General features: G+C 40.6%; 1 protein-coding gene across 4 annotated transcripts; it reads left to right on the plus strand.

Annotated features, from left to right (window-relative positions):
• Nucleotides 1–42: 42 nt before the first annotated feature.
• On the plus strand, nucleotides 43–25,140 carry GDAP2 (ganglioside induced differentiation associated protein 2). Of its 4 annotated transcripts, none has more exons than XM_082055419.1 (14): nucleotides 43–151; nucleotides 1,711–1,957; nucleotides 3,554–3,693; nucleotides 7,709–7,862; nucleotides 9,935–10,023; nucleotides 12,459–12,535; nucleotides 13,608–13,767; nucleotides 15,225–15,375; nucleotides 16,337–16,413; nucleotides 17,749–17,825; nucleotides 18,420–18,559; nucleotides 19,148–19,202; nucleotides 23,774–23,917; nucleotides 24,867–25,140. In XM_082055419.1, the coding sequence occupies exons 2-14, from the start codon at nucleotides 1,782–1,784 to the stop codon at nucleotides 24,912–24,914; spliced, it is 1,488 nt and encodes a 495-aa protein (XP_081911545.1). In that variant the 5' UTR covers nucleotides 43–151; nucleotides 1,711–1,781; the 3' UTR covers nucleotides 24,915–25,140. The 4 variants fall into 4 exon arrangements, with proteins under 4 accessions (XP_081911545.1, XP_081911548.1, XP_081911547.1 ...); XM_082055421.1 differs by lacking the exon at nucleotides 43–151 and adding an exon at nucleotides 216–394; XM_082055420.1 differs by lacking the exon at nucleotides 43–151 and adding an exon at nucleotides 1,093–1,111.
• Nucleotides 25,141–25,225: the final 85 nt, after the last annotated feature.

Genomic DNA, 25,225 nt, shown 5'->3' on the forward strand with positions numbered 1-25,225 from the left:
GGGCCGGGCAACGGGAGGGCGGGATGAGGGCGGGGCTACTCCCGGAAACGGAAGTGCCCGGTGGCCGCTCCGCTTTTCTGGGTGATGTCGCTAAAGCGGCGCCGGCTGAGACCCTTGGGCCGGGCGGGGCTGGCGGCGGCGCGGCCTGCCCGTGAGTTGCTGTGGGTGGCGGCAGTTCCGCGCTGGGAGGTGCCTGTTGGGGCGGGAGGGGACTCCGCGGCGGTGCGGGCTGCCGGCAGCACGGGTGCGGGTGGTGGGTTGTGAGAGGCGGAGACAGCGGCCTCCTTCTGGGCAGGGGCAGGACACCCCCTCCGGGGAGGTCTGGACGCCTGGAGTCCCGCTGACAGCGCTCCGTTCCGAGACCCGCATCCCCGAGGGGCCGCCGCTGCCGCAGGTCGGGTGGGGTGTCCAGAGGAGCTCGTGTGCACCCCTGTTCTCCTGCCACTTGACCTCCTGCTTGGACCCCTGTTTTTGGCTGTTCACCACAGGGAACACACTGCTGTAGATGAGGTTTTGGCTGACGCCGGTCTAACTGCTCTTACTTTGTCATTCATGGCCTTTCTTCCAGCCCTTCGTGGCAAAATTCTTATTTAGTTGCTCTTATGGCCATCTTTGACCTAGTGTTGGCCTTTATTACCCCTTAGTTCAAGTTTATTTGTTGGTGGTGTTTTTTTTTCTGGTAGTTAATGAATATATTTTTTCATTCATGTTTCCAAATTATCACTTGCAGATATTATCTTTTCAAAACTTATAGATTATTAGCCTTTGAGAAAAGCTAAATAGTAGGCATGTATGTGACTAACTGAAGCTACCCATGTGAGTGCATTTGTGCTGGCTTAATTCACTAGTGTGGTTTCGCAGTTAAAGTGAAAATGCAGTGGGTGAAGTGTTACCTGCTGGCAATTGAAACGTACGTTTTGGGGAGTTTGAGTCTGTCTCTAGCAATCAGTATTATCTCAGCCTTAAAAAAAAAAAAAATGAGTCCAATGGCAGAGTTTAGTCTGCAAGTTCAATGGGCAGTGTTCAGATTTACATCTTTGATCTTTCTTGCAAAACCTTTTTGAATGAAGGAGTTTTGTGCCTGCGTGCACGGCTGTAAGAATTAAGCAATGTAAGTCGTATTTGTGGTGCTTCAAAATTTGCTGAACTGCAAGGGTTGCACAGTGTGGGGGGAGGGAGCATGTTTTCATTGGTTTGTTTGTAAGGGGTATTTTTCTGCTTAGGGTTTTTGCTGTTGTGATTTGGAGGGGAGGGTATTTTCTTCTTCTTGTTGTTTGGTTTGTTTTGTGGTTTTGTTTTCAAGTATGAGCCAGCACTAGACCGAAATCTCTGAAGGAATAAATTATACTTACCCAGCTACAAATTTGCTTTTTGTTTTGGTAAATAATAGTTTTCAAGAAAACCAAACTCTTTTTTATACTTGGGGATTTGTGTTCAGCATTTTCAAAATGCAAGATCACAAGCCAGTTGGACCAATTTAATAGAGAAGGTATTTTCGTCTTACACTATTGGAAAAGGTTTGTCTTACTGCACGTATTTACATTCCTTTTTTGCACACAGATAGCAAAACAGAGAGTGTTTGAGTTGTGAATTTATTTTTTCTGTTTTCTGCTTGCTGTAATTGCATTGCAGCATTGTGAAAGGTTTGGCTCTGTGACAGCTACTATAAGTGAGCAGCTGGTGACCTGATTTGATTTTTTTCCTTCAAAGCACCTGGAAAACTCCAGTGAGAATTGGAGTGTGACAAGTTAACAGAGGAGAGGAGTCATTGTTTCCTTTCCATGGATCCCTTGGGTGCTCCTTCCCAGTTTGTGGATGTTGACAGTCTTCCAAGCTGGACTGATGCCTATGAGGCTAAGCAGCTGGACTCTCACCAAAATCCTGTTCAAAAAGCTCAAGTTGACATTAGATCACCTTTTCCATACAGGAAAGACATCAATGCGAAAATAATCTTATGGTAAGTTCCATATGACTCTGGTGTGTTTGTCATCATCTCTCCATTTACTGTGGGATCTGACTGCCTTCTGTCGCAATCACTGCTATAGAATAAACCTTTCAGGCCTTCTTTTCTTGAATCGAATATACACATCTGGGAAGAAAATAATGTTTTGTTCATTGTAAATCTGCAGGTCTGAGATTTGCTCCATATAGAGGTTATATATATTTGCTCCTATAGAGGTTATAAATTTCATGCTCGTAGTCATTCCTTGATGCAGCAGACTGCTGCTGTACTTCCTGCTGTCATGTACGCTTAAGATCAAAACCTAATCAGGCATTTTGATACAATTCTTTAATTTTTTAAAAAATATACTTCCTGTCTACTAGCTTTGTTCTTTCTTTACTGGCTTTGTTCTGCTTTCACTTTTCTGTTTTAGATCAGTATTTTTTTTTCATGTGGTTCTTGTGGCTTGCTTTGGTTTATATTTTTTTTTTCCCTTTTCTCCTTTCATTCTGTGTTCTATCTTGATGGTTTTCTACCAAAATCTATTGATAAAGTGCAATGTGCTGTGAGGTGAACTTACTTAATCAGTTTTTCTCTCCTGTAAGTCAGACACTCAAACCTGCTCTCTAGATAAGAAACTCTTTATTAATCAGTATGAAGAGAGAAAGTTTTCTCGGGAACACAGATTCAGGGATCAGCCTGAACCTCCTTTTGGTTCATACATGCAGGAAATAGGACTGTTAATGGATTTGCTGAACCTGATTAAGTAAAGAAAGAGAGAAGTAAAATGTTAAAAATCTCTTGTGACTTAAACTTAGGTGTAATAAATGGGTGCAATTTCAACTGTTATTTGGATCTCTCCTGGTATGTGGGAATCTTTATTTCCCTTCCTATGCTCTTGGATCCCAAAATCTCTAATGGCTGCTGCTGTGACAAAAAGCAGGTCAGAGTTCTGCTACTCACTCCATTGTCTCTTGTGTATCTCTGCTTTGTTTATCTTCTGCATGTCTGATCCTCGAACAGCAGAATGAATGTGGTTGAATTACTGGTTCACAATTTCAGAACAAAAGCAATGAAAACTTGTCTAGCTGCAGAGTCACTCTAGATCCTCAGTGGTCTGAGGAAGAGCAGCAGCAGCAGTAAGATGCCCTGGATAGTGTGTATGCAGACCAAAGAAAGTACATTGAAAAAATTGTTAAAGTTCTAAAAGTAAAATACCGCAAGGACTGTCCTCTTATCTCCAAAGGAGAATCAATTTTTTTAATACATTACACTCCATTAGTTAAGCGCACTGTGTCACATGTTCTGCTACTTAAACTGCTATACGTAAAACTACAACACTGTCTTTTCTGCATACATCGCTAAGTTACTGTTGAGGCTGGCAGTTTTTAAGGAAATTGTGTGGTGTTTGCCTCTAACTGATAAGGACAGATTGCAAAGGATGATTCTGCATGGTGAGCATGTCAGGGTATGCTACACTACGTGAGCACTGGAGTACTATTAATGCTTTTCCTTTAACTTGGCATTTCTTTGCTTGTCAGCCCTTATTTGAGAATATCCTGCTTAATTTTACATTTTAGCCTGCAATAAGCTCTTTCCTTATTTTCTTAGGAAAGGAGATGTAGCATTATTGAACTGCACAGCCATAGTAAATACCAGTAATGAGTCTCTCACTGATAAGAATCCTGTGTCTGAAAGTATATTCATGCATGCTGGGCCTGACCTGAGGGATGAACTCCAGAAGCTCAAAGGTAAGTGACGGGAAATGTTTTTTTATCTTGTTGAAAACTGCTGTCCTTATGTAGTACAAACCACTAGGATTTGGGCATAGGCTCTACTCAAGGTATAGCTTTTCCACTCCCCACCGCCCCCATCTGATATTAATGCAAAATAAATGACGAAAATACTATTCGAATTACATATAACTGAAAATCTGTGGCAGATATTAGAGTTGCTGAGCCCTTGTTTTGTGATATGATTATTCCTATTGTTATCTGAAGCCACTTAGAGTAGTTAGCTTATCAGAGCTGGGACCAGTCTTGTACTTCTTCAGAGTTTACTCTTATCCTGTTCAGTGTGTACACACTGTGGAAGAGGGGCACTGACGTTCACCATTGCAGTAATTAAGTGGGTTCCAACATACACTTTGTGTATCCTTTTTCAGGCTGTTAATAGACATAGACAGTCTTTCAGGTAACTAGGGCAGTGATAGATGGAGTGATAAAACACTGCATGTCTCAAAGTCTTAGTGTCTTCTTCAGTTGTTTGGTTCAGTTGCCACTTCTGCACACCACGTTGACGTTACAGGACCATCCCTAATGGAAGGCTAGTCTGGAAATGGATGAGGTTTCTTTTACCTTAGCAGAGTTTATGGCTGATAATGACATTCACACATGCTCAGCATTGTTCCCATGCCTGTTGAATGCCCAGTGCCTATGAAAAGAAGAGTTTTCTCGTTTTGTGTGTGAGGAACAAAGAGTTTATAGTTATCAGACTTCTGCATGACCTTGGATATAATTTGCAGTTAAGAATTCACATTTCTAGTAACTATCATACTGAGCTGAATTTTGAGACTCAACTCATCCCTGAGTAGTACTGTTCCCTCTCTTGGGTAACAGATCTATCTTATTGTGTAGTAACAAACAGAAGCACCATAGTATTTCTAATATATACACTCAGTAGCTTAAATTACAATTGAATAGACATCTCCTGTTTTTACAAAATCATATTTTCCTGATTCAGCTTGCTTTCTGTGAGTAACTTCAAAGTAAAACAGCAGAAAGAGTAACTGTTTCATAGGAGAAGAAAAGTCAGCGTGTGCCCTTTGAGTGAAAGCAACTGTTAAAATACAGCAGATATTACAGGATAATGAGGACCCTGCTATGTATACCAGAACTCTTCGAAAATAAACTTGGGTTTCTTGTGTACAATGCGAAGCGTGATGAAAGGGATGACCTTTCAAGGAGTCCTTAAAATTTGAGAACTGTCAGTTCTGTATGGAGTTATTTGTGAAATCTGGGCTTAGCTTCATAAATTCCATTTTACCATGCTGAGTTTTATGTAGTTTTGCATCCTGTACCCTGTGATGATGCTGATGTCTTCTCTCAGTAATGCATTCTGCAGGCTCATGAGCACCATACATGACATTTTCCTTTGGATCTTGTGACAAGAGGTTTTCTCAGAAACCAGTTCTGTGATATTCTACTGGCATGTTGCATTGGCAAGGAAAGAGGCTGGGTTACAGCTTTGGGTTTCGTGCACCCTTAATGTGTTTGTCACGGTAGCAGAAATGAAAGGGAGCTTCGTTAAGAAATTAAGTTTATGATGCTGTTTTCACCTGCCTCCTTTTTGTGTTCTTTCCCATCTAACCTTCAACTTTTTTGTAGGATAATGGTCTTGAGGGGAAAAAGTGAAAATGTACGGTCTTTGCTCTAAAGCTGTAAAATGGGTGCAGTGGTGATTTTCAGTTAGTTCTCTCCTGTTTTAGTTCTACTGCTCGATATATATTTATACTTCATAGACTCCAAGAAAAATCATGATCTTAAAGCATGTGATGTGCTGACCTTTCAAAGGCTTGTACTTTCACTAAGGTTCAGTTAACTTGTGTGTTCCTGGAAACAGTGTGTAGTTTTGATTAACACAGAAATACTACAGCCCAGGGTCCAGGCTTCCAAATGAAGTGTCTTATCAACACATATTTGTTGCAGACTTTGAATTTTAAACCTGGAGGGAAGCTGTTCTAATGTTTGAAATCTCATCAGTTAAAAAATAAAAGATCTTGACTTTGTTCCCAGCTTTGCCACAGACCTTGATCTTGTGCATCTCACTCTACTAGCTCACCTCACCCTGTATCCTCAAATAAGAATAATACTTGCTGTTTGGTTTAGTTTTAGAAGTTTTGTAGAGATCTCCAGGCAGAAGGCATTGGGAAGTACTAAGTGTAGTTAGAGATTACTGATACCACATCTGGTTGTCTGAATTTATGAGTGTCCCTAATGAATTTACAGCTATACCTCAGTCAAACGTACTTCATAGTTTTTCCTACAAGCCTTTACTTGTTCCTTTTAAGTTGTGTGACTTGGATGGACCATGGAGAAAGAATAGTAACTTGGTATCTGATATATTAAGTGTTTCAGTTTTATCTTCTACTCTTTTGATATTGTCCTTATTTAGTTACTGTCTTGAGCTGAGGTGTCTTAGAGGATGGTATACAGTAATTCAGAAGAGTGTGCTTAGTTTTAGTATGCTGTTATATTCCTTCTGATTTACCCAGAAGAAACAAGGTGGAGGTCCATGGAAGCTAACAATAATTTATAGAATCAAAAAGTTTGTGAGATGTTGGCTTAAAGGCAACAGGTTGCTGCCATTAAAAAGATACGATTAAAGTTTTGAGGAAGAATGATTCTCAATGTAGAATGTCTCTTGCCATAAAATATGCTTTCATATGCTCAAGCCTGCCTGAGCACCACAAGAACAGAGTGGAGTGGGAGAGGTGAATGCTTCTGTTCAGTGGGCAGCTTCCTGATTGACTTAAGCCAAGCTGCTGCAGTGCTGCTGCCGGAATGGTGGTCACAGCCTCTTGTTCACGTCTCATTCCTTTTGGTGGGAACTAGCAACCTGTACAATCAGGTTGAAAGTTAATCCAGTGAAATTATTAGTTTTCAGACTGATCAGAAAGCTGAAGTTCAGGTGTACAAGCAGAAGAAAGGAGGTGGAAAATGCTTGTCTTTGAGGGCGGTGAAAGCGAAAGATTAGAAGTGCTTCTTCAGTTGTCCAGAACTGGAGTGGACTAGATTTGGATGAAGAAGAGAAGAGTTAGCAGACTTTTCTTCCAGATGCCTTTCCAGATTCTGGAAAAAAAAAACAGACTTCAGACACAGTAGCTGTTTCATTATCAGAAATGTACTGACAAACTGAAGGGAATAGAGGAGTCTATGAATGTCATCAAGCCTTCTGACAAATTGATTTCCCTTGCAAAAAGTTAGAGAAATTAAGTATGATTAACTTGCAGGGGATAGCCAAAGAGTAGTCAAAACCAAAAGAAGATAAAGAGATGTACGCTAGCATGCTGTAAATGATCCTGGAGTATATAACTGGAGAGTGCTGTGAATGGAACAATTAAATGTGTTGTTTGAACTTCCTTGCCTTCAGACAAGGCACCTATTCTGTCAAGTAAGTATGATCTCCATGAGAATCATACTCTTGCCTCGTGGGCATGGGGAAACTTGCAAAACAGAGCAAGCTACCTTGTTCTGGGAGCAGAGATGGAACAAGTGCTTGACCTTTTCATTTTTAACAGCTTTGCCAACAGCTGGTGGGTTTAATTAAGGAGACTTGTAGTCCTTTATCAAAAAAGCCATGCCCCCAAGGTAAGTTGTTAAATTCAGAAGGACTTTTTGTTGCTGGTTGTGTAGCAAATCTGTGCATCGGTTCTCTGCATGCTGTTAAATCATTTCTCCCTTTTGCTCTGTATGTAGCCTAGTAAGCATGACAACAAAGACAGCATTTCTAGCAACTTCTGGTTTGTCCTTGTATGTGTAGTTTTTAAATAGAGTGGAATGAGCACAGGTCTCACCTCCACAATCTAAGTAGGTGATACTAAGCAGCTGTTATGACATAAAATATTAAGGATAGCATTCTATGTCTAAACCACTGATTTCTATATATGAAGTGGAATTGTCTGACTCTAGAGGAAGTTGAGGGATTGAACACTTTTAATTTACTTATCATGACATTGGCATTTATTCTTATGTTAATTTTTTTCAGGGTGCAGGACAGGCGAGGCTAAACTCACCAAAGGATTTAATTTGGCTGCACGTTTCATCATTCACACAGTGGGACCCAAATACAAGAGCCGGTATCGCACAGCTGCAGAGAGTTCTCTATACAGCTGTTACCGCAATGTTCTGCAGCTTGCAAAGTAAGCACACAACAGCTTATGTGAGGGTTTGCCATCCATAGCACCTCTGTTCTTAAATAGTTGGGTCTGCAGAAAGGTCAAATGACTGTGAATATCTTCTCACACATACTGGATTTGGTTAAGTACAAGAATGTTAGTGGTTTAATGGTATACTTCTTGCCTGTTGTTATCTGTGTTGTGGTGCAGATAAAATGTGCAGAGAGATCTGAGCTGGTTCAGGACCTGCAAAAGTGTAGCTAGAGCTGTGCTGCATTCAGTTACTCTGAGGAGAAGCAGCATTGACAATTGAATTGGGCTCCATGCTGTGAAATACTTCAAATGACGTTGCTCAAGCAGCAACTTTGTGCATCTGCAGCCACATGGACCACTCCGCAGGCAGATCTGTCTGCTCTGTTGCTTCATACGTTTGGCTCCTCTGCTTTTGTACAACAGCTATCTAAAATTCTGAGTCAGGGTGGAAGGTTATTTCTCAATCCACAGTTGCTGCAGATGGGTTTGTACTTTTTCTTGTGACATCTGTGGTATTTTCTACTTCCCCTTAGCTAACAGGTTTTTTTCTTTATGCTTTCTATTTTTCACTGTTCTTTCCTGTGTTCTGTTCTTCTTATGTGATGGCTATTGTAATGGTAGCAGTCACAAAAAATACCTGAACAAGAGCAATGTCAAAATATACTTAAATTCTTCCAAGTCTGGACTGTGCATTACAGTTCAATAGTGACTGTTTCATAATCAAGATTACAACTAAGGTTTCTAGTATGTGCCAGTTCTGTTCTGCCGTGGAAGTTAACAAGCAAAGTGAGATCTGGATTGAAACATTTGAAAAACAATTTAAAAATTCTAATAATTCTGCTTACTGAATTTCAAGTACCTTTTAATCAGGCTGTTCTCTAGAGTAATTTTTGATGCTTGTCAAATTGTCTACCAGCTCTCTGCTTGCTCACATCTGACGACTGTTGGCAACACTTTTGCTTTATTCTTCCAAAAATGTGGCGCTCTGCCTGAAGCATCTTACTGATCTTAAAGTATGTATCACTCCGTGCCAATGATTGTCTCATCATAGCTAGGACTAAGTAAGCCACCTTGGTCTGTGTCCAACCTCTAACAAGTGTCTAGCAGGTCGAGGGAGGTGATTCTGCCCCTCTGCTCTGGTAAGACCCCCACCTGGAGTCCTGTGTCCAGCTCTGGGGTCTCCAACAGGAGATGGATCTGTTGTAGCAGGTCCAGAGGAGGGCCAGGAAGATGATCAAAGAGCTGGAACACCTTTCTTATGAAGGCTGGCTGAGATAGTTGGGGCTGTTTAGGCTGGAAAAGAGAAGGCTTCGGGGAAATCTTATCATGGCCTTTCAGGGGGCTTATAAGAAAGATGGAGACCAAATTTTTAGCAGGACCTGTAACAATAGGATGAGAGGTAGTGGTTTTAAACTAAAAGAGGGAAGATTTAGACTACATAGAAGGAAGACATTTTTGACAATGAGGGTGGTGAAACACTGGCAGAGGTTGCCCAGAGCGGTGGTAGATCCCCATCCCTGGAGACATTCAAGGCCAGGCTGGACAGGGCTCTGAGCAACCTGATCTAGTTGAAGATGTCCCTGCTCATTGCAGGGGGCTGGACTAGATGACCTTTTGAAGGTCCCTTCCAACCCAAACTATTCTATGATAAGTGATAGGTCAGGTGGAGGAACTGGAGAATGTTTGCAATAGAGAGTACCTTCTTTTCCCCTCCTTCTCCTCACTGACAGTCTTATACATGAAGGAAAGTATTTTGGAAAGGATTGCAGGGAACTTGAAGGAAGAACTTCATTCAGGATATGAGAAGTTGCAGGAACAATGTAGCTCAGGTAGAAGGAGAAATCTGAGAACAACCATGAGAGGAAATGGTATGGAATCATTCTTATTTGCTTAGTGGTGGTATGTAAGCCTCTTGCCAGGAAAGAATCCTTCTGCAAAAACTCAGAAGAGGGTTGCTGCTCCATAGAGGCAGGAAAAAGAGAACTGGTGTTATCTACTGTACTGACAGACATTTCTTCTCATCTGACATTCTATTCATTTGTCTTTCTCTTTCTGGATTTCAGGGAACAGGCGATGTGCTCCATAGGATTTTGTGTCATTAACACTCTGAAAAGATGCTACCCCTTGGAAGATGCAACCCACATAGCACTGCGTAAGTTTCTTGGAAAGTGATGTAAACTGGATGGCCGTATTCTGCCATATCCCTTACCTCTGACAGACTGCTGTTGATATGGGGAAACTTTTTTTTTTTTAGGGGGCTATAGTTTATCAGAGGCTGTAAAAAGGCAAGACTTTCCATGATTGATCAGGAAATGGAGGATAAAAACAAATGATGCTTTCTCTGTTGAAAGGTAATCAGTAAGATCCATGGGAAACTGTGCTGGAACTTGAAGTTTTCAATATATTCACTAATAACCTGGAAAAGATGTTGCTGGTAGTAGAAAATTATTCAGACTAGCGAAGATGAGGCCTTGCTGTGAATAGTTGTAAATGGACCTCAAACAACCGAGTGAATTTAATCTGCTGTTTTAGTGTCATCAGCTTATCAAAATATGAAGTTATATTCTTCCCCCACTGACCCACCCCTATGTGCTTCTGCCTTCACATGCAAAATGATGGGCTAATCCTAGGGAGAAAAATCTTGATATTATAATATTACAGTTCCATGAAAACAGCTCACTGGAATTCAAAACAGCAAGCTAAGTAAGACACAACAAAATGAAGAATGCTATGCCTTGTCATCCACACCTTAAAGCTGCGCATTCTAAAAGAATATAATAGTAGAATCACAGAATAGTTTGGGTTGGAAGGGGCCTTTAAAGGTCATCTAGTCCAACTTCCCTGCAAGCTGAGGAAGTCAACAAGAATAGGGAAAGACAAGAAATAACTAAGTAAGCTAAAATATTCTTCAGACTGGAATACACTGAACTTGAAGGGAGTGTGATAAATGTCTGTAAACTCATGAGTGGCATGAAAATGGTGATTAGGAATCAGCTATTCACTGTCTTCCAAAGAAAGAACCTTCAAACAATGCTACTATGAACCAGCTTCAGAACAAACAAGGGGAAATGGTTTTTATGCATGCACAATTCATTATCTGGAACTTCTTACCAAAAAGCATTGTAGATGCTAAAAGTTTGCAAACTCATTTGGGTTCAAGAGGAAACTATATTAAAGGAAAAGATGAAGGTTACTAAAAACAAATCAGAAAAGTTCCTAGGCTGAAAATATTTAAACAAGAGAAAAGTTCTCAGAGAATGTTCTATACCTGCCTGGTTCTTACTTTTCCCTTTTCTCTTTTGACTTTTTCACTTCTATTTGCCTGCTCCTGTCTGCTTTCCACCACCAGCACCCAGTCCCTGGATCTTCCTGCATGGTACTCCTGCACAATAGGAAAGTTGTTGCAAGTGGAAAGAGTGGGTTTTCGTCTTGCTGTGCAAGCTGACTGGAGAAATCTTTCTTACCCTCCGCTTAGCAGAGGTGCTGGCAACAGACGAAGAGATTTTTCTGTTGTTTTCTCTGCTATCTGCCTGTTCAGTGAAACAAATGAAAACGTCTGCTTATGTAGGTTCAGGAAACTGCTGTGGAACTGCAAACCTGTATTTGTCCTGTAAAGCAGTGTTGCTGGTCAACTCAACTACACAAATTTCTGTACAGAAGTACTTGAAAATATTAGTAGCTCTTGGTTTTTTTTGTCCTCTGAACTGCTGTTTCTTGAAGAACTAACACTAATGTAGTCTTTGTAGAGTAGACTTCCTTCCTTTATCTTTTCTTGTCTCTGTAGGTCTAGATGCCACTTGATGAATACTGCTAGACCAATCTTTATTTGTTTGGACACTCTATCTTTACAGTCTGACAGGAAAGCACTTGAAAAACCTGATGTGTCATGATTATTGCAACTCAAGCACTAGAAAATCCTGCTGTGTCATGATTATTGCGTCTGTACCAGGACATGTCTGACTGGAAGCTTGGTTGCAAAACATTTTTTCTTCTCAGCTAGGAACTTGTATGTGTTCCTGGATTATGCTGAAGCTTTGGGGGAGTGAAAAAAATGTAATAGAGAAATTATCTCATCATTTTCCAAATATCATTTTTATGTCCTTTGGCATAGCTGACCCCTGAGGTTTTGTGCAGCTGACTCTGCCTTGTACCAGCCTCTGCTATGGCTTGCTTATCATCTTGCTTCCCTGATAACTGAGGGCACCATGACTTGTTCTAGGAACATCTGGTTTCGGCAGTTGGCACAGAGCCGTGATAGAAGGATTTGGCTTGATTTTTTTGCAGGTCCTTAGGATCATATTCCACAAACTGGTATTAAGCTAAAAATCACAGAGGCTTTTTCCCATTTTTTATGCATCTCTAGAGTAAGAAGCAGGAGAGAAGGGAGATGGAACTTCCAATATGTACAACCCATTTGGTGCATTAAACTACCACTTAATCACAGTTGTGTACAACCTGTGGAGCAATTTTGTATGAGGAGAGAGAGATTTCTCTTTCTGTTCTGTACTCCATTGATTTCCTCACTTGTAGTCATGTGTAAATTTCTCCTCCTGTTTTGCTAACTACATTTAATCTTCTTCCTTGCAGGCACAGTTAGAAGGTTCCTGGAGATTCATGGAGAGACTCTGGAGAAGGTGGTGTTTGCAGTCTCTGAGCTTGAAGAGGTATCTCCCTGATGTTCATACCACCAAAATTCATGGACATGCACGGTCCTCTCTGGAGCAGTGTTAACTCCCACATTGTAGAATTGGATTTAGATTTCCCCTTCAGATCATCCTGGTTTGCACAGACTTTTTGTTCCACAGTGTCTGTCTCCGACCAGCATAGCATCTTTCCCAGAACTGTTTATGCTCTTAGCAGTCACTATGGGCATGTTCAGAGTCTTTCCACTTCTGACTTCCATGTTCCTGAGCCACAAACAGGAGTTGATACAGACCTTGTAGCATGGAGTTGTGCTGGATGGTATCTGCCAGCCAGAAGGCAAATTCCTCATATGAGATTTCCTCCTTACACAATGCTGCTTCCCTTGTTTTTTAAAAAGGCCAGTCTAGCATGCCCACAGGTCACCTGTGAACATCTTAAACATTGCTTGCTGGCTTGACATTTAATGATCTTTTTGTCCAGACAGACGGTAGCAGTTTGAATATTGACTTTGCTTGTGTATTGGACTTGCTAATGGCAGTTCCTGTGTGGAACACCCACACTGTCATCAGGTTCTGTGGCATCCGGATAAGAAAAATAACAATTTGGTGATGGTTCTAAAATAGTTAATCAGTTGGAGAGAACACATGAAGTATTACAATGTGCAGTAGAGATTTTTCACTGTTTTCCTCCAGGTGGGGAGGATTTCTCTTGGTTTTTGCTTTCTCTTTTTTCTGAGTCAGATCACTAAAGATGATATGTGCAGTGGTGCATTTTAATGTAAGCAGCATTCACTGAACTCTGTCATCTATGTATATTGTAACTTCATTACAAAGCTAAAGTATCTGCAATCTGCCTGAGCTCGTGCAGGTTAAAGCAGGATCCTCTCAAGGTCATTTGCCAGTATGACCAAAAAAATTAACCTTGGTCAAGGTTATCTGCCTTTGTTGCCAGGTAGCAGCCCAAAATAAGCTATTGAGGGAAGTGATACTTTGCCTCCAAACCTCTGAGAAGGTCCCTGCTATAAAGGCAGGTGTTACTTAACTGAAGAGCAAGGATGCGTGATAGATCTTCACGCATTTTTCTTATTTGTAGGCCACTTACCAGAAGTTGATGCCTCTGTATTTTCCAAGATCGTTGGAAGAAGAGATACAATCCTTGCCTTACCTCCCTGCAGATATTGGCAATGCAGAAGGGGAGCCTGTAGTACCAGAGCGGCAGATCAGGATTACTGAAAAGCCAGGTGTTCCAGATGGTGAGTTTTTTAACTGAACCTTGGAATAAATATCTCTGTGTGAAAGTCAATGGGAAAACAGAAAAGGCACATGAGAGGCAGAGATGTCTTCTCACCTCACCCAAGGCAGGATCTGATGAAGAGAGTTATCAAGCTGCCTCATTAGCTTCATGTGTTCCACAGCAGTAACTTCTGCTTTCTGCCTTATTGTGTGGAGTGGTGTGGTTAGAGGATGTGGTAGAGCTGTTATTCTGTCTCTTTCATTCTTTACGGGGAGAGGTGGGATAGTTCTTACCCTTTGCAAAGTTTCTTCCAAGGTGATTAGGAACTTCGCAGGTTTTTTGCAGAATCTTGTGCAGCCCTGTAACTGAAAAAGACCATCATTGTTAATGGTCCAGCTTACATATTAGCCAAATGTTGCTTATATATTAGTAGATGTCTCCAATTATAAAATTCTGTTGATACAGCACGTGTGTTAAACTAGTAAATGCTCAATGAAAACTAGCAGAAACTATTTAAAAGACAGAGGAACTAGACCAACACAGAGACCAGTGTTTGCAAAATGGCTGTTAATGCTCAGTGGAAGAAGTCTGTTTGTAAAGAGGTTGCTTAGATATCAGGATGGAGGAGGTGAGATATGTATTGCAAAACAATTTCCTATATAAATGGGCATAGCTGGCATGTTCTGCCATATTTTTTGAGCAGTGCTATGAAAGTTTTACACTTCTTCAGATGAAGCCTTAAACTATTGAAAGCAGATAATTTTGAATGGATTTCACAAGTGTTCTTCATTTGCATGGCCAGTTGGGATAAGGCTACGTATGCATAGAGGATACAGACAACTTAATTTTCCTGGTCAGTTTGATACCTGATGTACCTAAGCCTACTGATCCAATCTTCTCCGCACACCACCCTCCCACCCCCGAATCCAAACTGCTAGTTAGAGTGGTATTTGCAGCTGTGGCCGATTAGTGTGAATACTATAAAAAATATCTAAACCCAGTTTACCGCCAGGTCTACAGCATCTGTTCAAGCAGCGCCAATGATATAAAATTAAGTGAGCCTGTTCTACAGTACAGCTTCTAAACTGGGTAAAGCTGCAGCATCTATACTTCTGCATATTTATTTCCCCCCCCATGACAAGCAGGACAACTGTAAAGCCCAAGTCTCTTTCTCCAGACCTTATCCTCTGAGGGAGTGAACCATTATCCCTTTGTTACAAGCTGATGACTAGGACTTGCCCAGTTAGTTTCCAAGCAAACCAGTATTTTAAGGGAGTCCATAGTTATCAATCACATGCTATAATCTGTCAGTGCTACTGGTAAGATCTCAGAGCCACATCATGGTACATGGTGTTTTTTTGTGTTAGTTTGTAGTAAGAAACTGGGCCAGCTTGCTGAGATATATAGCAGTTAATCATCAGCATTGCTGTCTTGTACACAGCTTGAACATTTTACACACCTTTGCTTCTATTGCAGATGCTTCAGATGAAGAGGGTCTGGAGGCAGATTTGTCTTTCATTGGTTCCCATGCTTTTGCCCGCATGGAGGGAGATGTTGACAAACAGAGACGCCTCATCCTTCAAGGACAGTTGTCAGAGGCAGCGCTGCAAAAACAGCATCAGAGGAAGTGAGAATTTCCTTCTCTGTGTGAATGTTTCAGGTTAGATAGCTGTTTAGAGGACTGGCCCTGATGATGATTTTGTTACCTGTAAAACCTAATATTCTGGCAAGGAAATACAGCTAAAAACTGATGTCACCATGGATGGCTGTGGTAGCCTCTTTGGCCTGAAAGGAGGGGGCAGTAGGAGAAAAAAGGGAAGCCAGTGATGGAACCCACTAGCATGCCCAGTGCATCTGACCAGCCTGCTTATTTCTTTGCCACAAGATGTCACTGTTCTGTCACCACTTTTTGTAGTGGGGTTGTCTGCTTTCAAAACTGCTCACTTGCTCCTGAGGCTCTGGGCAGACAGCAAAACATTTTTCCTCCATCTTTCAAAACAGAACGATAAACAAATGAAAGCTGAGATGGTTTGGTTTTCTTTTTTTTCCACCCTCTGTTAACCCTAATGTGCATGATCACTTTATTAGAAGCCTGTTCCATGCTGGAGTCCTCTTGAGGCATGATGCTTGGCTTGTTTTGTCAGATGAGGCACTGAGTTGTTCACCATTCACAGGAGAAATAAAAAAAGCCATATGTGACACTGGTTGCTACATATCTGTGTTTGACTTCTAGACTTTGTGAAGGAGGTCTCTTTCTTCCTCTATTTTTTTAAACATTGCCACTGAGGTATTTATTATAAATGAGAAAAAAATCAGATGTTTTTAGCCCAAATGCAATACCACTATAGTTACCAGTTGGCGTGTGTTCATTGCCCCAGTGAAAATCACTAGATATGTAATTAAGGCACTGAATCTCTTTTTTTGATTCACTTGATAGTTACTCCATAGGTCAGAAAACCACAATATTAGAGAGAGGGCTTAGTCAGGAAGAGCTTGTTTTGTCTTTCCCTTCCCATATACGTCTTTGGGCTTCTAATGCTAATCCAAACAGGGGAATCAGATCTGACCAGATGTTTTTAACTTTCTAGTTATAATCGCTGGTTGTGTCAGGCAAGAGCTGAAGACCTCTCTGATATTGCTTCTCTTAAAGCCTTGTACCAGACAGGTAAGTTCAGCATACTGATGACTGATGTGCATTGTCTTAAAGTAAAAATATAAAATAAAGATCTAATATTTTCTTTGGACTTGAGTATATAATACATCATGTTATTAAGCTAGAAGCCTGGCCAAGAACTAGGCAGCACCTCTGCAGTAAACCAGGAATTTTCTCTTGATTGGCTTGAAAGACCACATAGTAAATTCCAAAACTGCTCTGCTTTAAAAATCTGAGGATACATGCATATCCTGAATAATCTGTAACTTTAGATGTAAATAAATAGTGTTAGATAAAGGTGCTCTGTATGAGGTAATTCAGACCAAAAGAAGAACTATCTCCACCTTTTTGTTACAAATAAATGAATGTTGCTTTCAGATGATCAGTGCAGAGAATAAGCAGTTACCAAAGCAACAGTTAATGCAGCTTTCCTGAATCAACTGACTTGCTTTGCTTCCCTCAGGTTAGGTACGTGTTGCTCTAGTCTCTGAGTCCTAGTGCTAATGGCCAAGTACCATGGGCAGCAGATCTTGCAGCCTTGAGTTCAGTAGGTGGGGAGATTAAGGACAGAACCAACAACCCAATGGAGACTTCTGTGGAAGATAATACGTTCTTGCAGCCTGAGAAGTGGAGATGGGGAACCTGTCATCTTCAATTGACTTTTGCTCTTTAGGTAGCATCATACTCAGACATCAAAATTTGCCATAGTCCCAGTGGCTTATTGCTGCTTTGCACGATGGCAGGAAGAAATAGGCAAGTAGTCAGGCTCTCAGAAGCATCACTGTATTTCTGCAGAGAATGTCTGTTCAGCACTTTGGCTGCTATCTTTGGCCACCTGAAAGTCCAGATACTTTCCTTGATCTCTTTGCTGTGTGATACCTTCTACTCAGAAGCTGCAACTTTAAATTCTTGTGTTTGCCTTAAACAAGGCTCCGTGGGCTGCACATCATCCATAAGGTGTGCTCCAGCAGTCTGTGCATTAGATTTCAGAGCTAGATTTCTAGGAAGAAGTTTGCTTTGGTGATAGAAGTGAAGCATTTTTTTTTTAAATAAAAACCATGTTATTGCTTGAGATTTAGGTAAATGTGAACTACATGGGAAATGTAAAAATGCTGCCCTTAAGACTTAAGTTTAGAATGCAATGCACCCTTCTCTTTTGGTTCAGAATAGCTATTGGTATAGTGAGAGTAGTAACTCTAAGCATATTTCCTCTGTTATTAAGATGGGAACCACATACATTGTAAAAATTCTGAGCTGTGGCTTGATCTACCTCGTTTGAAAGGGACCAATTCCAAAACCTGGCTTGACAGAGAGAAGTTTAGAGGCATATTTTTCTTTCTTTTGTAGGTGTGGATAACTATGGCCGCACAGTGATGGTGGTGGTTGGAAGGAATATCCCCGTAACATTGATAGACATGGAAAAGGTAAGTCTTTGTAAAACTAGAGTTGTGTGGGTTGAATACGAATGTTTCAGGGTGTGACAGTCTGATTAGAAAGGGTAATTTAGTGTCAATACTAGAAACATTATCTCTGGAAGACTTGGAAACTGTTTTTGTAGGCAGATAAAAATGTACTCCCTTAGAAAACTGTGTGTGTGTTGGGGTGGCTTTTTTCAAGGAGGAACTGGACTTTTTGTAGAAAAATTGACCTAATGTGGACTCATCTGTCTTCTCCAGAAGAAAGAGACTTGACTAGTGTCTATAGCTGCCAAGACATGGGTGAGATGTAACTAGTCAAATTAGTTTGTCATGGAAATGGCAAGAATTCTTCTCCACCTGTGACTTCAGCTAGACCAAAAAAACAACCAACCAACCAGAAAAAACCCAACAACAAAAAAACACCTGAATTATTATAGTCAAGTTGAAGACTTGGAGTGTTCACCTGGCTTTTTTTGTTCAAACATGTCACCCAGCCTCATGATTCCTGATTTGTGAATGAATTAGAGGAAGCATATTAAGATGTAATGCTACTGTTAAAGAGTTACTTGCAAATATAAATCTAATTTCTTTCTGTCTCAGGCTCTTCTGTATTTTATCCATGTCATGGATCACATTGCAGTGAAGGAATACGTCCTGGTGTACTTTCATACACTCACAAATGATTACAATCAACTAGACTCTAATTTCTTGAAGAAACTCTATGATGTTGTTGATGTCAAGTGAGTGTCAATAGGAAAAGAACCCCTTCTGGTCATCCTCTGTGCTGTGCAAATGTTTGTCATTCCTTGTATCTGCTTTCCCATTTATTTGTGAGAGCTGGAACAAAGACCTAAATAAATAACAAAGGCAAGAGGAAGGAAGATATGTTTTATTTCCTTCTCAGAAACATCTATCAAACCTGGAAGTTTTGTCCTCTGCAGTCTCCTTTCTGGAGCTGTTAGAGGGACATACTGTGTGTGTTGTTTGTATATATCTGGAAATAGAGCTTTTGGAGCCTGGCATTGTTGAAAGGATGTTGGTAGTTGTGAGGGAAGACGTGTGGGTAATATTGCCAGTAATAATTTGTCTGTAATTTTCACTGCGAACAGAAAAGGCTGCAGGCTATTATGTCTTTACCTGAAAAATAATAATTCTGCTTTTTTTTCTTTACATTTACTTTTCTAATATCTGCCCTTGTATTAGATCCAACTTTGTAAAATTACATCACAAGCACTTAAGCAAAATGATGTATGTTTTGACAGCTGAATTGTGTAGGTCAGCTTAATTAGAAGTAACTTCTAAAGAATTTTTTTCTTTTTCTAAACCAGGTACAAGAGGAACTTAAAGGCACTGTATTTTGTCCACCCAACATTTCGCTCAAAGGTGAGATAAATAGTATAAAAGAAAAGTATATTTTGGGTATTGGTGGAGTAGTATGTAAGACTGTAGTATGAAGAACATGGAGGCATACAAAAGACTTCCAAAATTAGGCAGTATCTTCTGGATCCAGAGTCAGAACCTGAAATTCATTCCCATCTTTGATCTACCTGTAGTCTTCCAACCTCAGTGATAAGCTGAACCCCACTGCAGCGCAGTTGTCGGTGTCTTGTTCTGTGTGTGCTCTTAACAGAGAGAGGTGGAAGCTTTGTATCTTGTTTCTTTAAAAGATAAGGGTTTTGTCCTTTTTCCTGCTTCCTGGTTGGCAGGGTGACAAACCACGACCAAAATCTCCTGGAATTATTTTTTGTGAAGTTCATTTCCTGGATGTTTCACCTTTTTCCTCTCCCCACAAAAGGTATTGTGTGCGTGCTGCAGATCACATGAGAGCTGGTCCAGTAAGGGCAGAGGGCACTGTGTCGAGCAGCAATTAGGTTAATCAGGATTATAGAGTGTAGTAGCAAAGAAAGATGGGAAGAATGCCCTTGTGCCATGGTGTGCAGAAAAATCCTGTTAAGCTTTTAGGAGACGAAAAACTGAACTCATCAAGCAGTAAGATATTATCCTTGGGTATGATCCATGTGTGGCAACAGAAGATGGAGCTCGCTCCCTTCTGTACTTGGACGCTACTCGTGCTGCAGCAGTACGAGTACTCCAGATGAACTAAGTGGCAGCAGCAGCCCTTCCTAAAATTTTTGTTTGTCCTATTGAAACAGAACTGTGATCCTCCACATTCACATCAGATTAACCTCTGTGTTTATTCTGCTTTTTGCTGACATTGATCAAATTTGAGAAAATTATATGCCTGGAAAAACATCTGTTTGCACACGTTCAGCAGGAATTTCTTTGCTAAATTTCCAGAGAGTCCTTTCTTTGCATGTGCACAGCTGGGACACCATGAGACTTAGAGCTTCCTTGTTTTTATGTAGATGAGGCTGAGGCTTCCCAACAGTGTACCTCCCAGTTTCTGCCTGGATATTAATTATTCCTTCAGGGTACAGATCTGAGATCTGAGTGCTAAAATTTAGATCTTCCAGCTCTGATGCTCCTGAAAATGTAGGAGCTGATGTAGAACATGACTAAGGCCACTAAGCTGAGTGGAAAAGCTCAAGCTAGGAAGCACTAGTGCTTTAGGTTCACAGCAGCACTTTATTCCCCTCCTCTCTTCCCATGCATTTCTATTTGCTTGAGAAGTGGGGTGGTTTTTTGCAGTTGGAGGATGAGAATTCATGTTCACATGTCCATTGCCATGTTCTCTGTCCCTTTGGGAACTGCAGTGGAACTTGACAGATCTATGGAGCAAGCAGATAGTTGAAAGGAAGCAGAGAGAGTGAGAGACATGGAGTCCTCTAACTGGGTGGAAATCAAATTGGTTTGTATCCTATTGTAGCCGCACAGCTGGAGGCAATATCTTAAAAAAAACCTTTGGCACGTTAATCTTCCTACTTGGAGCACTGACTTTCTTCCATAGAAATAGTGGAAAATACCCCATGTCCCAAATGTGGAAGGAAGGCTTCTGTATTCATGCAGCTTCCCAAACCCATCACCCTTATACTTATATCTAATTCTTAAATCTCTGTTGTAAAAGGTCCATTTTACCGCAGTATTGAATCCTGGCATAGTGAACATTTGCCATGTGATAGTCATCTTGCTTATTTCTGGGCTAAAAGGGATCAAGAGGCTTTTTGGCGTGCCTTTTGGATACACAGTGCATCCCTAGAAAACAAGCATAGTTCTGAAGGTGCTTCATTGTGCCAATGATGGTTCTTTGTTTGGTTTCTAGATGTGGAACTTTTAAATTATGTGTATTCTGAAGATAATTGCCTATCTACAACACTTTACTTTCAGAATGCAGGGAGGAGGGTTCAGCAGTTATCCTAGAAGACAGAGTAACTGAAGCAGGGTGTGCCATTGCACAATCTGTTTTTGTACGCTAACCCTGCTTTTATTCATGCTTCGGTGTGAGCATTCTTGTTACCTGTGAAGAACTTGGTTCTTCTGTTATGCTGCTGAAATGTAGCTTATGAAATTGCATCATAGGCATATAGCAATTATTTAGGCTGGCAGCAACTCTTGCAGTGTGAAGTCTTTGCCACCAGGACTTAGATTAAGATCCCCTTGAAGTGCTATCACAAATTCCTTTGTACACCTTCATGTAAGTGTATTTCTGCTGCTGGTATATAAATAAAGGGCTTTGGGGGATTTTTTGTGTATATCCTCCTTGCTTTCCTCTCCTGAGAGTTCTCCAAACAAAGCATCATAGAGCTTGGTGTGTTCTGAGTGAATTGTCAGTGGCTGGATCTGAAACACTGCACCCAGAGAAATTGTGTTCTGATAAATTTAGTAACTTACTTGTAAATCAAGAATGTTTCAAAACTGAAATATATCTGAATACTCAAATTAGATGTTCATAATCACCATAATCTTTATCATGAACAGTTTTTGTCTTGTTTTTCTGTAGCAGTCATAAAAGCGGTTTCTGAAGATCACATGCCAATATAAAGGTTTTTGCAGATCACTTATGGCTTTTTCTACACAATATCCTTCAAACTGCAATAAAATTTCCCAGATTTTAGTAAGTTTCTCTTTGGGTTATGACCCAATTAGAGATTGGTGACACTTTATCTGTGTTGTGCTGTTTTTTTGAGGGAAAGACATCTGAGACTTTAACCCTGTGGTTTTCTGACTTGGCAGCGTGATTCCGATAGCCCTTTATTCAGATTCAGTACTGTAGGACAAGAAAAAAAATGAAAACTTCAACAGATGACTAGACTTTCAACCTTTTTTGGACTGCTGTGGCATAACTTAATCTGCTTTCAGTGCATTAACAGGGATTTGGTTTCATTTAATGTTTTGGGTCCTCTTACTGATAAGGAAATGGGTGCTCTTGTTGTTTCTATAACCTGTGATTATTGAGAATGGAGATAATAGAAAAATTCTAGAACAATTTTTGTCCCACTCCCTTTTTTTTCTGCATTACTGGGTATGATGTGACAAACTGCAATGGCTTGCACACTGAGAGGGGGCAGAAAAATTTAAAAAATCACTTTTCACAATGGCTGCAAAAATATTCCCTATTAGGCTTATATACATTAAGCATCATAGCAATTATGTTTAATGATTATAATTCATAATACACCTTGGAATGCATGCTACTTTGGTATAGGATTGAGAGGGTAATTTTCACTCATTAAACTGTTGTCCAGTGTTGCTCATAAGAGGTCTTGTTAGCAAAATATAGTAAATAATGAATGCCGGTAATAGTCTCCCTGCTTTCTGCTAACATAAATCTCTAATTCTGCCTTTAAACTAATAAGCCAATCTTAAATGTTTTGTCCTGTTCTTTACCTCATTTTGTCTTTTCCATTGTTCCCTTCTCATGGCAATGTGCTGTTTTGAGGAGACAGCATAGTTAATCCAGGACAGTTCTTAGGCATCTACTTTTTCTTTAAATGTTGAATCCAGGCAGATCGATTTTATTGACCTAAAGTTTTAGTTTCTTTGAAAGTCCCGCTTTCCTCAAGGCTTTTCTTCTGGTGTTTCTTCTTTTTTGTTAACTTACTGCGGTCAAAATGCAACTATCAAATAGAATCAAAGAATGGTCAAGGTTGGAAGGGATCTCTGAAGGTCATCAGGTCCAGCCCCTTTGCTCAAGCAGGGTCAGCAAGGGCTGGTTGCCCAGGAACATGTGATTGGTCCCTAATATGAGCATTTGTTGACCTGTAGAACATTTTTTTTTTTTGTTTCTTTCCATTCAGTCTGCCAGGAAAAGGCTACATAAGAAATAAACAAAAAGTAATATAGTGCTTAATTTTGAACAAGGTGAGTTGAAAAGTAAAGGCTTGTGCAGTCAACCTAAACAGGAAAATTTAATAAATCGTAGACATATGCATGGTGTCTTACTGGCCTTTGCAAAACAAAAATTAATTGTCCCATTTACATCTAAAAGAGGCAGAAGTGTGAATACTTAAAGTAAAATCTTGTAGAATACATTGATAAGGCTTTGATAAGAAATGTGGCAAAACAGAAAGATACACTCAGCCAGCCCAAAGCAGAGAGGAGATTTCAATAGGACCTTTGAACAGCTGAAAGTCTTTCTCTCCCTTGAGCTGCCTTTTCTGTGAAAACTTGAAGGCAAAGGATTAAAAATGCTTCTGTCAGATATAGTCAAATAGGTCATACTCTGAGCTGGCTAAACAGGAAGCGAAAACATGCCACTATACTGATGGTTTTTGGAATACAAATAGCAGAGTAGCTGTCACTCTTGTACAGAAGAAAGGGAACTTAAACTGGAAGCTGGGGAGGAGTGAGAGTCGAGTCAGAAAACACAAGCTCAAAACCTCTCAAGACAGTGCCTGCCAGCAGTCAGTGGTGTGTTGTTCCTGACATTGTTGTATTATTGCCATGATATTAGTGTTTCAAGTTTAACTCAAACCTGTTTAATGATGGAGTATAATGTTGAACTTGAAGGTTTTGAAATGGCACCATCTTAATAGCTTGTTGGGGTTTATTTTCAGGTCTCAACATGGTTTTTCACAACCTTTACAGTCTCAGGGCTAAAGGACAAAATCCACTATGTGGAAAGCCTTCATCAGTTGTTCACAGCCATACCCCCAGAACAGATTGATCTCCCCCCTTTCGTCCTTGAGTATGATGCCAGGGTAAGTGATTGAATGTGGGGTCAGTTTTTGCTCGTAGGTGTAGTTTTTGTGCTTCTCCCATTCTGCTCTATAAGAGTTTTAAAGGAGCTGACTTCCACATCTTAAGAATGGGGAGAAGAAAGGGAGGGTTCCTCGAGAGTCTAGTTGTTCTTTTGTGAGTAACAATTGTCTGAAAAATGTTTGCTTGGGTTTTTTTTCTGCATCAGTCCAAGTAGAGGGCTTGGCTAAGAAACATACTCCTTTCCGAATGCAGCCTGTGCATGAAAGGCAGACTACACTTTTCAGCCAGGAACTGTAACAAAACACACTAAGAGCCCATGGACAAGATAAAATTCATGTTGTACACCTGCTATATACCTTACACTGACTGCAAAAAGAAATACTGTGTTTTATCTTCCCTGTCCCATGTATCAACAAACACACAGGAAGCTGGGGCAGGAGGCCGGGAGCGGCGGAATAAAAAAAAGTAGTGGGGAAAAAATGGAACCGTAGAAGGGCACCTTGCCTTTGTGTTGGTCCCTGTTCCTCTTCCCTTCTCCATCCCAGGTCGCTAACCAAATGGTGGATTGAGTATGGCTTGTTCTGGCCAAATCATTCCAATAGGATGTTCGATAAGTATGAAGTAATAGCCAGTGCTGTGTGTCTGCATAAGCAACTTTGTCTTGAGTGACTGGCTATGCTGGCATTTCTGTCTTCCTTGCATCACAGCTTTGGCTTAATGGCAAGACTTTAACCTGCACTTTTTGCTTAAAACAGAGGCAAAAACAAGGCCTATTTTTTTGCCTGATGACAAGCACAATACTCTCCTGGGTGAATTGTGGCAATCACTGTACATGTGGAAGATGAAGCCAGGAGTACTGGTTAATTTCTGCCTCTGTGTCATTATCCATTGCACCCAGATGTATTGGAGAGCACTTTTGTTTAACTGCTGATTCTGTTCTCATTGCAGGAAAATGGGCCTTACTATTCTTCTTATCCTCCATCCCCTGACTTGTGATCTGAAGTCCTGTGATGCTGCTGGTTTCCCATGGATCCAATGACCTGACGCCTGCCAAAACCTGTGCATTTGCCCATGTACAGAATTCAGAGAGAGGGTTTTCCTCCCCCAGCTCTGGTATTTTTTTACTGATGAGATATTTTCAAGCACTCAAGCAATCAGAGAACTTTGTGCCACTGTGAACTGTACAACTATTTCAAATATATTTATCCACTTGAAAAGTTGATTTAATGATCACTAGGTGCATTTTATTTGGGGTGTTGTTGTTTTGGGGGTTGTGTTTTGGTTTTTTTTTTTGAAGTTGTTACAGA

The sequence above is a fragment of the Streptopelia decaocto genome, assembly GCF_964273445.1.
Source record: "Streptopelia decaocto genome assembly, chromosome: 1".
NCBI lineage: Eukaryota > Metazoa > Chordata > Aves > Columbiformes > Columbidae > Streptopelia > Streptopelia decaocto.

Coding starts and splice junctions, on each gene's coding strand:
- GDAP2 (XM_082055419.1), top strand. CDS start 1,782: ATGGATCCCTTGGGTGCTCCTTCCCAGTTTGTGGATGTTGACAGTCTT. Junction 15,376..16,336: donor CAAAAACAGCATCAGAGGAA/GTGAGAATTTCC, acceptor TTAACTTTCTAG/TTATAATCGCTGGTTGTGTC. Junction 23,918..24,866: donor TCCTTGAGTATGATGCCAGG/GTAAGTGATTGA, acceptor TTCTCATTGCAG/GAAAATGGGCCTTACTATTC.